General features: G+C 35.3%; 1 protein-coding gene across 1 annotated transcript in view; it reads right to left on the bottom strand.

Annotated features, from left to right (window-relative positions):
* Positions 1 to 542: 542 nt before the first annotated feature.
* ERO1A (endoplasmic reticulum oxidoreductase 1 alpha) overlaps positions 543 to 13396 on the bottom strand; it is a 47902-nt gene continuing 35048 nt past the window's right edge. Inside the window, exons 11-16 of the mRNA XM_044229544.1 lie at positions 13271 to 13363; positions 12009 to 12255; positions 11072 to 11141; positions 5636 to 5722; positions 5414 to 5547; positions 543 to 3620 (exon numbers count right to left, since the gene is read on the bottom strand). Of these exons, the coding sequence (XP_044085479.1) occupies positions 3560 to 3620; positions 5414 to 5547; positions 5636 to 5722; positions 11072 to 11141; positions 12009 to 12255; positions 13271 to 13363 (692 nt within the window). The 3' untranslated portion in view covers positions 543 to 3559. The remainder of the gene's footprint in view (positions 3621 to 5413; positions 5548 to 5635; positions 5723 to 11071; positions 11142 to 12008; positions 12256 to 13270; positions 13364 to 13396) is intronic.

The following is a 13396-nucleotide window of genomic DNA, read 5'->3' as shown; positions in this document are numbered from 1 at the left end:
AGAACCCTAGTGCTACCAAAGAAAAGGCAAAAATATCAGGAATTACAAATGACAGTTTTTTGTTAGTGAGCTTATATTTACATCTGGACATTATGTCCCTCAATGTTATACAGATTCTGTGTGAATTTGCACCTTAGTTTAAAATATCAGTATGATTTTGATAGTACATTTATTCCAACATTAAGCTAAGAAAAAATATTTGTAATGAAATGACTCAGAACACCGCTCTCCTTCTCTTTCAATTTTAAACAGGAATAAATTTAGCTAGGCCATAATGCTGGGCAGTTATTCTTTGATTATTCAGGAAATCTTCAGTGATGTTGTTGCCTTTTCCCCTCAAAGAATAGTTCTTACCATTTTTTCCATAATAGACTTCATAACTTCATTCACTTCATAACGTGCCAAAACCACACCAAATTTTGAGCTTTACTGACCTTCCCCCAATGTCACAAATCCTTGGGAATCTATTGACTCTTGTTGTAAAGAATATTTGGAGTGAAGGTCTGACCTCTAGTACAATAAAATTGTCACCTGAAAAGCAATTTATTCAACAAACAATAATTTATTAAGTGTTCATATGCCAAAAAATATGCTATGGAGATGCAAAAGTGGGTAACGTTCCTTTTCCTGCCCTTAAGGAGCTCACATTCTATTAAAGGAGGCTTAAAAGAAAATACAGTACAATAAGTGACACAATAGAGGTAGGTTGTAATTACAGTGGTGACATTAAAGAGGCAATTAGAAAATACTCCTTGAGTGGAGCAAGGGCGATTTCACAGAGGCGGGCGTTATGATGGTCTGCAACAAGAAATGGGCATTTTCCAGGTAGGAAGGATGGCTAGAGCATATGATGCAAAGAGAACAGCATGCACCAAGGTGACCTGGCACATTTGAAGAACTATGTGTTTTATCAAAGCATGGTGGCTGGGGGCACGACTGGGTGACATGTCAGAGGACCTTGTTTGAGTCTTCTAGAAAGCCTACTGTGACAGTATTGTGGGGTGTATGGGAGGAGATAGGCTAGGAACAGGGAAGCAGGCCAGTGTAGTGCTCTAGATAAGAGCAAAGAAAAGGGCAAGACAGACATCAGACATGTGGAGCTCAACTCCACAGTGATAACACACTAACCAGATAGGGAAAGATGCAGAGGAATGAGCCTGAAGAATTTAGATGATGATGGCTCTAAAATTAACCAGAGTAAGGATCACAGGCATAAGAATAGATTTGTGGGGGGAAATGGTTGTTTTAAGACCCACAGGTATCTGTGGAACAACAGTAAAGACATGTTATAAACAGACGGATTGAGAAGTCTGGACTAATGGTAAGAACTTGGACATCATTGAGTCGTAACTACCCAAGAGTGAGAAGTAAGTGGTGGTGAAAATCTGAGGAATAAGATTTAAGGCATAAATGAAAAAAGCCTTTAAAAAGGACACATCCAGGAGCCCAGGAGTGAAATATAAGGTACCTGAGGGAGGGGTATAGGGGCATATCTTTAAAGAAGGGGGCTGCCCAACAGTATCAAATGCAGGGGGGAAAAAAAGTCAAATAAGAAATGGCTTCTGAACTAAATTATGAATTTAGAACTGAAATTTTTTACTTCAAAAGAAGAAATGGTTAGGGACTACAGAATCAAAAGCAAGATTTTTGGTTAAGGAGCAAGTGGGAGGTGACAAAGTGATGACAGAAATATTCTTTCAAAAAGACTGACTTAAAAAAGGGTGAGGGCATGACGTGAGAGTCAGAAGAGCATACAGACAAAATTGCCATTGAAACCCTTCCACCACAGGTTCAGAGTACTACAAATGTCCTTTAAACTTTTACACATGGTGCTCACGGCATAGTCTGAGTCTCCAAAAATATTGACTTAATAAGTAGGTTAATGTCATTCTTTTCCTGCCTTATTCAATTGGGGGTGGGAGAGAGAAAAATATGACACATATTGTTAAACTCAGCTCTGTGGTTCTTCATTTAAGATGTACCAAATACATATTCATACAGTCATTCAACAAATATTTATTGGATACCCACCATGTGCTTACTATGTACTTGGCCATATACCAGGCTTCAGGGACACAGAAAAGAAGTATACAGCAGTATAAAATGGTATTTCTAAACCATCATATAAATAAACCCTGCTTCATTAATAATGTGACATCTCAACATGGTATAACTTCCTAGTATAAAGAGGGCACACATCATTTTGAGGTATGATTTCTTTTATAATTTCTTTCACAATTACCACGTGATTAAAATTCTTAAACCCCTTCAAATATTTTTATCATTAAAGAACTGCCACTAATAAAGATCTTCCAAAATTAATTTTTAGGGATAAAAAGGAAATGAACCTCAGGTACAAGGAACAAAAATTATATGCCCTATGACTATATAGATCAAGCATCAAAAGGACAACAAACTCAAAAAGAACTTTATTTACACTGGCACTCAAAATGATTCCTTATTCTAAGGCTTACAGTATTATAGTTCCACTTTTTTTTCCTTCGGAAAAGATAATTTAAAAAGAATTATCCAGTATTACACACTGAAGTATATAAGGTTCAAAGGGCATGATGCCTGGAACTGACTTCCAAATGACTTGGGAAAAAATAGTATACATGTGTATAAACAGAGAGCATGAAAGATAAAGCACAAGTGAACAATTAGTTAATCTGGGTAAAGAGTTCTTTTGTACTACCTTGGAAACTTTTCTGTAAATTTGAAATTATATAAAAATAAAAAGTTTCTCCCAAATTTTATTCAGCATTAGGTAAAGTATTATGAGAATAAATATATAAATCTATTCAACTTTTCACAATGTGTAGAAATCCCCTAAGTCTTTGAGTTGTCATTGTATCTTTCTACACACTAAAAAAAGCCAATCTAAATTGCAATATAATTCTCATACTTTTTTTACTTCATACTTCATATCAATGTACTTCTGGGTTGCCAGATAAAACACAGGGCTCCCAGTTAAATTTGAATTTTAAACAAGAAATAATTTTTGGTTTAAGCATGTCTTAAACATTGCATGTAACATACTTATATAAAAAATTATTGTTTATCTAAAATTCAAATTCAACTGAGCATTCTGTATTTTTATTTACTAAATCTGGTAACTGTAAATGTACTGAAAGCTCTTAAGTTGTTAATTATGGATATTCATGAGCCTCCTTAGCATTTTCCTATTAAACGCTCATAACACACTGACCACAGTTTTATTTATATTACATCTTCTCACACAAAATTGAGAGACTTATAACATTTACTTAGTTTTAACATATATGAATTTGAAAATCCTGATTTTATTCAATATTAAACTTTAAAATTTGTACCACATCATCAAAGTGTTACTTTTACTCACAATACTATTATACATAAACTTAACGCAATTAAAAAAAAATTGTTTACTCAAAACAATATAATTATCCTTTTACAAAAGCAGCTTTATATAAAATGTTTGGCTTAAGAATGTCATTACTCTTATGCCTTTGAATGAAATTCTACTCTTTGGCCTTCAAAGTCCAGAAACAGGCAGGTTTCAACTTGTTTTCTGTTTTCTTTAATGAATATTTTGTAACAAATTCCTGAAGTTTTCTAATTCTTTCACACTTGTGGAAATTCTGTAACCAAAAAAAACTTCACTCAGAAGGTATTTTAGATACTTTTTCTCTGTTATTCAACACTGTATTTTTAGATCACAGAAAAATTTTCAAGTAATTTATTTCAATAAATTTAAAAATGTATAAACCATTTAGTCAATTTTGATGTACCGGAGTTCTTAATCTGACATGGTAAAACCAAGATAATATTGCCTTGAAGTTAGTTATTTTTAAGTATTCAAAACTTAGTATTAAAAGTTTTAAAATACACAATTAGAAAGTATATAAATATTAAAATACTTGGGCAATTTTTATTCTTTTTTTCTTTTTTTTAGTAGGTTCCACACCCAGTGTGGAGCCCAACATGGGACTTGAGCTCATGAACCTGGGATCAGGATCTGAGCTGAAATCAAGAGTCGGACACTTAACCAACTGAGCCACCCAGGTGCCCCAAAATACTTAGGTATTTAAAGTATTCCTAAGTATATTCACATGTAGTATTTAAAGTACATAAATATAAATTACATAAGCATTAAAATATGTATTTTAAATATGCATAAGTTGGAGTGCGTGGGTGGCTCAGTCAGTTAAGCATCTAACTCTTGATTTCAGCTCAGGTCTTGGTGTCAGGGCTGTGAGACCAAGACCTGCATAGGGTTCCCGCTCAGCATGGAGTCTTCTTGAGATTCTGTCTCCCTCTTCCTCTGCCTCTCCCCCCTGCACACACATGCTCTCTCACTCTAAAATATACAAATAAAATCTTTAAATATGTGTAAGTATACAAATATTGAAAACTAATCAATGTTCCACAGTTAGTAAATATACAAAGAATCAAAGCTTTTGGACTATAAAAAGTGAAAACAGGGGGCACCTGGATGGCTCAGTGGGTTAAAGTCTCTGCCTTCAGCTCAGGACATGATCCCAGGGGCCTGGGATTGAGCCCCACATCAGGCTCTCTGCTCGTCAGGGAGCCTACTTCCTCTCTCTCTCTGCCTGCCTCTCTGCCTACTTGTGATCTCTATCTGTCAAATAAATAAATAAAATTTTAAACAACAACAACAAAAAGTGAGAACAGTAAATGTGTAACCAAACTGTTTTCACTACTTACTATAAAAAGTTTGTTCATTATTTTAAGTGTATTTTAGTTCTGCTTCTGCCATGAAAAAAGTAGCTGAATTCTCAATGAACCATATCTATTAAGTTTTTGTGTATGAATAATTCTGAAGGTCAATTGTTTCAAACCCAAAAGAGTAAATCATAATTTTTTTAAAGTGAAGAAATGTAGTCCTTAGAAAATATCAGTTTGTATAAATCTCTGCATTCTTTACATATGATGGGCCAAAAAGAAAGGCATCTATACCTACATTTCGTAATGTTAAGTACCTTATTACAAGCTTATCTTCCAATCGTTTTCATGAAAATTATTTTTAAAGCATTATTAACCTTTTTACATGATGATGAATTTGCAGATCAATTTTATATGTATGCATATATTAAACAACATGATTCCTCCAGGACCTTCAAAAAATATTTGGGCAGCACAAAAACTACTTTCTAATAATTAGAAAAAAATGTACAAATTCAGTAAGATAAATATTGAAGTCCAATCAGTAATCATAATTATAGAAATCATAATTATAGAAATAGAGAAAAGGAAAGAATATCACCTGATGATTCTGCATGTGTATATACTTGAAGTATTTCATAAGATTACAGAATTCGGTAGTAAAATAATTTCACTAAAAAGGATTATTACTTATCCAGTTTTAGACTTACTTGGCTAACAGAAACAATTTCACTACTTTCAAACTCACCTTCCAAATGCATTAAATAATGATACTATTTCTTGTCGGGTTAGATGGAATTCATAGCTGGGCCCACTTTCTGGCATATTTGCTATCAGTTTCTCAGAAAACAAAATCTTCAGAGCAGTACCCAAACCCTGAATCTGTAAGAGAAATAGTAAAGAAAGAAAAGTCAGAAACTTCTTTGCACAGAGAATAAATGAAAAATAAGACTGAACCAGATTTGCTTACCTGAAGCTTTCCCCATAGTCGACATTTAAAACAACCAACACAATCCATGATTCTTGAAATATTTCTAAAATGCAGTCGAAAGTCCTCCTAAAAACAATTTAACGAGATTTTTATTAAGATGTAGCATCTAGTCAAACACTAGGTATTTTCTGAGTGCCTTCTATGTGCCTAGCACTGTGCCAGGGGTCCCTGCGGGCACCAAAGATGACAAAGAGAATTAAAATCCACGTTCACTGAGCACCTCCTGCATGCCAGAATCTACATACACAACTTCATCTTCACCGCAAATCCAAAAGTAGATTTATTATAATCTATACCTAATGAATTAAAAACACAAGGCTCAGAGAGCTTAGGCTGCCCAAATTCCCACATGGAGTCAACAGCAAACTGAGACCCCAGGCCTGCCTGACTCAGAAACTAAACTATCTGCAAATACACACCATCTGAGCTGAAGTGTTCTGTTTTGTTCTGATTGCTTTTGTTGCTGCTGTTGTTGTTTTATGTGATTATTAATTACATGTGAATATCAGAGGAAGGGGACAGGGGTACAGTGGCATCATTTACCAAAAAAGGAAAAAAAGAAAAAAGAGAAAGAAGGAGAGAGAGGGTGGAAGAGAGGGAGGGAGGAATTTCAAAATATGGCCTCTATTAACGTCCTGCTTTAATCCCAGTATTAATTAGGTAAAACAATCATATAGTTTACTATTATTAATACTATTTTATTATATCTTTTATTTTAAAATATACTTATAATTAATGTTATCATACATAAATATACAGAATATAGTGAATATCCATGTACATTTTAACAATCGTGAGAAAGAAACCATTACAAGGACCACGAAGCCCTCCATGTACCCCTCAAAAGTCCTATACCCTACCCTCTATAATTATTCTGAATTTGGTGTTTATCGTTCCTTTTTTTTATATACTTTTAATACATATGTATATATCTATGTACATTAAGGTACTATGTTGTTTGTAATTGGACAAAACGAATCCAATTCATCCAAAAGTAGTATATGTCCTTAAGGGATAAGTAAAAAAGGGACCAAAAGGACACACCCTTCTTTTACTCCAATGGAAATTAACTGATCCACCAAGTGACTCCCTCTGTCCTTGACTTGCATTGGAATCTCAGACTTACAGTATTTTAAGCATACATTCATTCACTTGAGAGAGAGCATACTAGCAGGAGTGGGGGAAGGAACAGAGTAGGGGGGGAGAAAGAAACTTAAGCAGACTGTGCTGAGAGTGCAGCCCCAAGCAGGGCTCCAACCCATGACCTGAGATCATGACCTGAGCCAAAACCAACAGTCAAAAGTCCGACATCTGAATGAATCACCCAGGTGCCCCTTGACATAGATTTCTGATTGAAAATTCACTGTATTAATCAGCCTACAATTTGAGGACCATGTAGTGTTTCTCTCTCTCTCTCTTTTTTTAGTGATAAACCACATACCAGGCTCAACCAGAAGAGAACAGAACCAAAGATCTAAAAATAGGAATAAATCAGCAAAGACTGGTACCCACTATGCAAAGTAGACCTCAATTCATCTTAGGGACAGTTCTTCCCCAGATGCTTTATTCAGCTTGAGACTCTGAAACAGCTGTATTATATAAAAGATTTTAATGGATCCCAGATCTTGCATCTTTATTCATACAAATATTGCATTAATTTAATAAAATGCTTGTATTAGTAATATTAATTATTATCAAATGTTAACAATATTCTACATCTTGTGTTTCTGTGCTTTTGGACTGAGTTCAGTAGGAGGTCATTTGAATTTTTTTCCAAAGATTTTAAAATTTTTATTTATTTATTTGACAGAGAGAGAGATCACAAGTAAGCAGAGAGGCAGGCAGGGAGAGAGGGGGAAGCAGGCTCCCTGCTGAGCAGAGAGTCTGATGCAGCGCTCGATCCTAGGGTGCTGGGACCATGACCTGAGCTGAAGGCAGAGGCTTAACCCACTGAGCCATCCAGGCACCCCGGTAATTTGAACTTTAAACCAACTTTTAAAAAACATTTACCCAGTGATACTACTATAAGTAAATTTTGGTAATTTAAGGCTTTCTTTAAACTTGTGTTTCGACCTTAAAAAAAAAAAATCACACTTTTAACAATAATAACAGCATAGTAAAATTACTCAAAGTCAATGTCCCCATCGTATGAGGTGCTGACCTCTGAAGGACTTAATAGTTATTATACAGGCCTAAACAATTCATATGTGGACAAGCACTGCATGCAGACAGGATAAATAAGTCACAGGTATGCACTATAAATTTCCAAATGAATATAAATATTATGATCAATAAAACACAACCTTTATTTAAAAAGTGTTGCTAAGGGGCGCCTGGGTGGCTCAGTCAGGTAAGCATCTGCCTTCAGCTGAGGTCATGATCCCAGGGTCCTTGGATCAAGTCTCACAACAGGCTTCCTGTTCATCCCGGGGCCTACTTCCCCCCTCTCTCTGCCTGCTGCTTCCCCAGCTTGTGAGCACACACTCTCTCTCTCTCTCTCTCTCAAATAAATAAAATCTTTTTTAAAAAAAAAAGGTTTCTAAGTATAGTGGCCCTTTGGCAATTACATTTTCACCATCAATAGATACTAAAAATACTGCTATCATGGGGAGAGGCTTTGAAAGTTTTTGACTTTAGAGACTCTCATACTTGTAAAGGTTGGAAGCGTCTGTTCTAAAAGACCATGCTTGTTTTTGTAGACATTGTCTAAATTCAGTATGTGGTTATGCTTGTTAATTCAAACACTTGAACATGACAGCTCTTGAGTAAATCTCTGGCATACCCAGAGAGTAAGCATGGTTGCTTATGATAGCCAAAATAACACTGCAAAATTAAAACCAAGTACAAATGCATAAGTTAACTTAATATGCAGAACCCAATTAATAAGCTGGAATTTTACTAAATCAGAACAGGAGAAAACATCTGTGACCTCCCCAGATATCAATGTCCAATAATCTAAATATATCCCAAAGTTATTTCAGATTAGAAAAATTTAAGATCCTTAAAATAACCAGAACCTAACTCACTTATACATTGTCCTTGTTTAGGATACAGCTTTTAGGTCAACATTTAAAAGTACTGTCAATGGGTAGAACAATGGAACATGCTATGGTTATCTCCTGTAATTTACGTCCAGTGAAACCAACTAACCAGAAAACAATTCTCACCCGATTCTTAAATGTTTCAGAAGCCTTCAAATGGATCCTACTCTATCTTGAACACTGGACTATTCTTTCATACTGTCTTCTACTTTTTTTAAATTTTGTTTATTTATTTGACAGAGATCACAAGTAGGCAGAGAGGCATGAAGAGAGAGAATGCGGGAAGCAGGCTCCCTGCTGAGCAGAGAGCCCAATGCAGGGCTCGATCCCAGGACTCTGGGATCATATCTGAGCAGAAGGCAGAGGCTTTAACCCACTGAGCCACCCAGGCACCCCATACCATCTTCTATTTCTAACCATCCATGGATAGAGTATAATGCAGACAAGATGAGACTTTTAGGGGTGCCTGGGTGGCTCAGTGGGTTAAAGCCTCTGCCTTTGGCTCAGGTCGTGATCCCAGGGTCTTGGGATTGAGCCCTGCATCAGGCTCTCTGCTCAGAGCCTGCTTCCCTTCCTCTCTCTCTGTCTGCCTCTCTGCCTAATTGTGATCTCTGTCTGTCAAATAAATAAATAAAATCTTTAAAAAAAAATATGAGATTTTTAAATGAACTTATAATATACCTGAAACTAATATAACAATCTATGCTAATTATAAAAAAATAAAACTCGGGGCACCTGGCTGGCTCAGTCAGAAGAGTGTGTGACTCTTGATCTCAGGGTCATGAGTTTGAGCCCCACCTTGGGTGCAGTGATTACTTAAAATAAATAAAAATAAAATTTAAAAATGTTTTTAAATAAATAAATAAAACTCATGTTACTGTTTAAATCCATGATGTTCACCATAAAACTACTTTTTCTTAGGAAAGTAAATCTCTGATATTAACAAGTTTTACTTCTTTATTATAAAAGAATTCAGAAAAATTATTTGTTAAACTCCATAGAACATCAAATCTGAGTGTTTCTGAGTTTTGATAAAATTAAAACACCATGAGCAATATTTCTAATCGGCACAATATAAAAAGAGTTGATGCCAAAACACTTTCCAATAAATCAGCAAGTGTACTAAAAATAAGGAAGAAAGTGAAACTAGTAGACAAAAAAAAAAGTCTTATTACAGTATCTTCCCCCTCACTTCCAAGTTCCTGGAAGCTGCCTGGCAGGTTGTATAAGCATGAAGTATGTATTTCCAGCAAGAATGCTTTCTGTAGGAGGTAGATGGGAGATCAAAAATAACTATTATTTAACAGCAAAAGAATCAGTGCAAGAAGTATTGTTTGCAAACTGAATAAAATCAGGTTCTTTCCTTACAGAAAGAAACAATGAATACAAAACAGAGGCATATTGTCATACCCTGAAGAAATCAGTTCAAGCCCAGTGCTCCTGAGAGCGACCTGCCTTTATTTACCTTAGCTGTGTAACAGAGAATGGTAATACAATTTTACTTGAGTCTCCAAACAGAGTAGAAATCTACTGAGGTTAGGAGCTGTCCCTTCCTTTAATGACAGGAATCATATTTTGCACATAGTGAGTGATTAATAAGTCTTCCTAGCAATATTTTATATTTGTAGGATTTTGATGCCAGTATACACCAAGATGGTCTTATATGAGCTTATACCTCTAGGTAAGAGATTAATCTCTCTATTTTGTAGGGCATCATGTTTTCTCTTCTTCTGGCCTCCCTAAATACCTTTCATTCCCAATAAATAAGATGAGTAACAAACCCTGGGTCCTGTCCCCCTAAATGGCTTTACTCTATCCAAAGCCATTTTCAGAATTCTCCTCAGCAAAAGACAAATACTGCCATTCAGGCTCTGGATCCCTTTCCTTTAATGCATAACTTCTATTTGTGATGAGACCATTGATATGAAAGCCATCTGTAAAGTGTGCAGTGACACACTTTGTTACTTTGAACACAACACAAACTAGATCTTCAGTTGGCCTGCCTTAGGACTTCCTTTTTTAGAGGAAAAGAATGATTATGGCTCTGGCTTTTGTTGTAATTTCTAATACAGAATAAGATTTATTGTTAACTATAAAAACATGGGCCTTATATTCATATCTGCATACGAGTTTGAATCTAAAACTTAAGTTAAAATATGAAATAATTGGGGCACCTGGGTGGCTCAGTGGCTTAAAGCCTCTGCCTTCAGCTCAGGTCATGATCTCAGGATTCTGGGATCAAGCCTTGCATCAGGCTCTCTGCTCAGCAGGGAGCCTGCTTCCTCCTCTCTCTGCCTGCCTTTCTGCCTACCTGTGATCTATTTAAATAAATAAAATCTTTAAAAAAAAAAAAAAGACAATGTGAAATAATTACCTTCAGTTTGTTTGCTTCTTTTTTATCCCCAGCAAAAAAGGAATTCTCATCAAAATGCAAAGGAAATGACCTACAGGTTAAAACAGAGAAGATTCATTTTCAGGTACTGTAAAATATTAAAAATACCTCTAAGATAACATTTTGTTGGTTGGCAATGAATACTATAATAAAAAAGAGTAGAAAATTGAGTAAAATCAACACCCTGTTGCCCCAAAATAAAGTCTTAAACAACCACATAAAATAATAGTACGTTCAACCACATATGAAAAGAATGCAGGTGGGCACCTGGATGGCTCAGTCAGTTAAGTATCTGCCTTTGGCTCAGGTCATCATTCCAAGTTTCTGGGATCCAGTCCTGCATCAGCTCCTAATTCAGCAGAAAGCCTTCTTCTCCCTCTCCCTCTGCCCCTCCTCCACTTGCTCTCTCTCACATGCTCTCTCTCTCTCTCAAATAAATAAACAAAATATTTTTTAAAAAGAAAGAAAGAAAAGAAAAGAATGCAGGTATCAAATACTACAAAATGACTCTCAAAACTAAAAATTTGTGCCACGTAGTACCTAAGTCAAAACAAAAACAAAACTCAATTCTAAAAGACCTATAGGCAAAATTAGCTTTTAATTATTTTTTTTAAATAATTTTCCTTTCTTGGGATGCCTGTGTGGCACAGTTGGTTAAGCATCTGACTTCAGTTGAGGCAATGATTTCAAGGTCCGGGGATCAAGTCCCATGTAGGGCTTTGTGTTCAGCCGGGAGTCTGCTTCTCTCTCTCCCTCTGCTCCTTCCTCCTGCTCATGCTCTCTCTCTCTCTCATATAAATAAATAAAATCTTTAAAAAAATGTTTTCCTTTCTCTAAACTGAATATTTAAGACCTGAACTTTGATACCACTTGTCACTCTTCTATTAATAAGTTGTACAAATCAAAATATGTAATTTACTTGACTTCATGAAGTATTTCCAGAAGTAGCATTTTGTTTTCTGCATCGTGGACTTTATCTCCAGTGAAGAGTTGAAAATCTGGGCGCTCAAAGAATGGTACCACTTTAGATAAAGCCCTTAATTCTATTAAGTAGAGAAAATACAAGTTCTTAAGCCTTCTTGGACCCTCTCCTTCAGTCAAAATTCCATCAAATCGCTGCTGAAATTCTGTAACGTTGTGTCCCCATTTCTTTTCCAACCAAGTTTCTGAGAAGAAAGAAGAATTAAATATTAAAATCTGAATTTTAAAATTAAGTTTCAGTTTACTTACATTGAGTTATTTATAGCTGGAGAAGTTAGTTTCATCATATATTTGAAAAAACAGAACAATGAAAGCTGCTTTTCATAATATAGATTTTTATGGTTCTACATTAATATTTTATCTTCTAGAACCCATCCTTAGAAGGAAAATAAATTCACTGTTTTACTGAGAAATATGATCTCACAGAAATCAAATTTCTGAATATAAACATATTTATAAAACCAAAATACACAATTTAAAAGTGACTGCCTGACATTATTGATAAGTCTGAAGTCCTTTAAAATTCCAGAAGAAATAGGTTACTGATGAAACTCAACCATGTTTGTTTTGCAAAAGCATTTTTAAAGCATAAAGAACAGCAGAAAATACTTTTTACCCGTTAAACTCCAGGCCTTAAGTTGGCACACAAATAGAACAGTTTTAATACAATTAAAGTATCTACTGAATAACATACCATGCCATTAGGAGCTATTTTAACTCTCACAAACAAAACAGAATATTTCCAAAGCGATGTGCACAATTTTGAGCTGCTTCTTAAAAAAGGTAAACAGGGGCGCCTGGGTGGCTCAGTGGGTTAAAGCCTCCACCTTTGGCTCAGATCATGATCCCAAGGTCCTGGAATCGAGCCCCATGTCAGGCTCTCTGCTCAGCAGGGAGCCTGCTTCCTCCTCTCTCTCTCTCTCTCTCTCTCCCTGCCTCTCAGCCTATTTGTGATCTCTGTCTGTCAAATAAATAAAATCTTAAAAAAAAAAAAAAAAAGGTAAACAGAGGTGAGATCATACTGAATATGTCCTTAAAATATCTACAGTTCCTACATTCCTGGTTACTACCATTAAGAATGATTTGTTACTGCCTAATATTCAATCATGTCAATTTTGTCTTGCTAAGGTAAATACCAAAAAATTTTAAAAATATCTGAAAATAAATATGGTAAAATAAATAAATGTGAATGTCACATACCTTGTAGAAGATATCGTGCACTCAAATGCACATTAATACTTGCATGCAGGCCAGATATAAGTCTGTAGAATGCTCTTTTTTCTACGCAGAGGCCTAAAAATAGTAATTTGGTAACATAAATCTTAT

The sequence above is a fragment of the Neovison vison genome, chromosome 13, assembly GCF_020171115.1.
Source record: "Neovison vison isolate M4711 chromosome 13, ASM_NN_V1, whole genome shotgun sequence".
Classification (NCBI taxonomy): domain Eukaryota; kingdom Metazoa; phylum Chordata; class Mammalia; order Carnivora; family Mustelidae; genus Neogale; species Neogale vison.
Note: the sequence above shows the minus strand (reverse complement) of the source record. Positions and strands in the feature narration are given on the sequence as shown.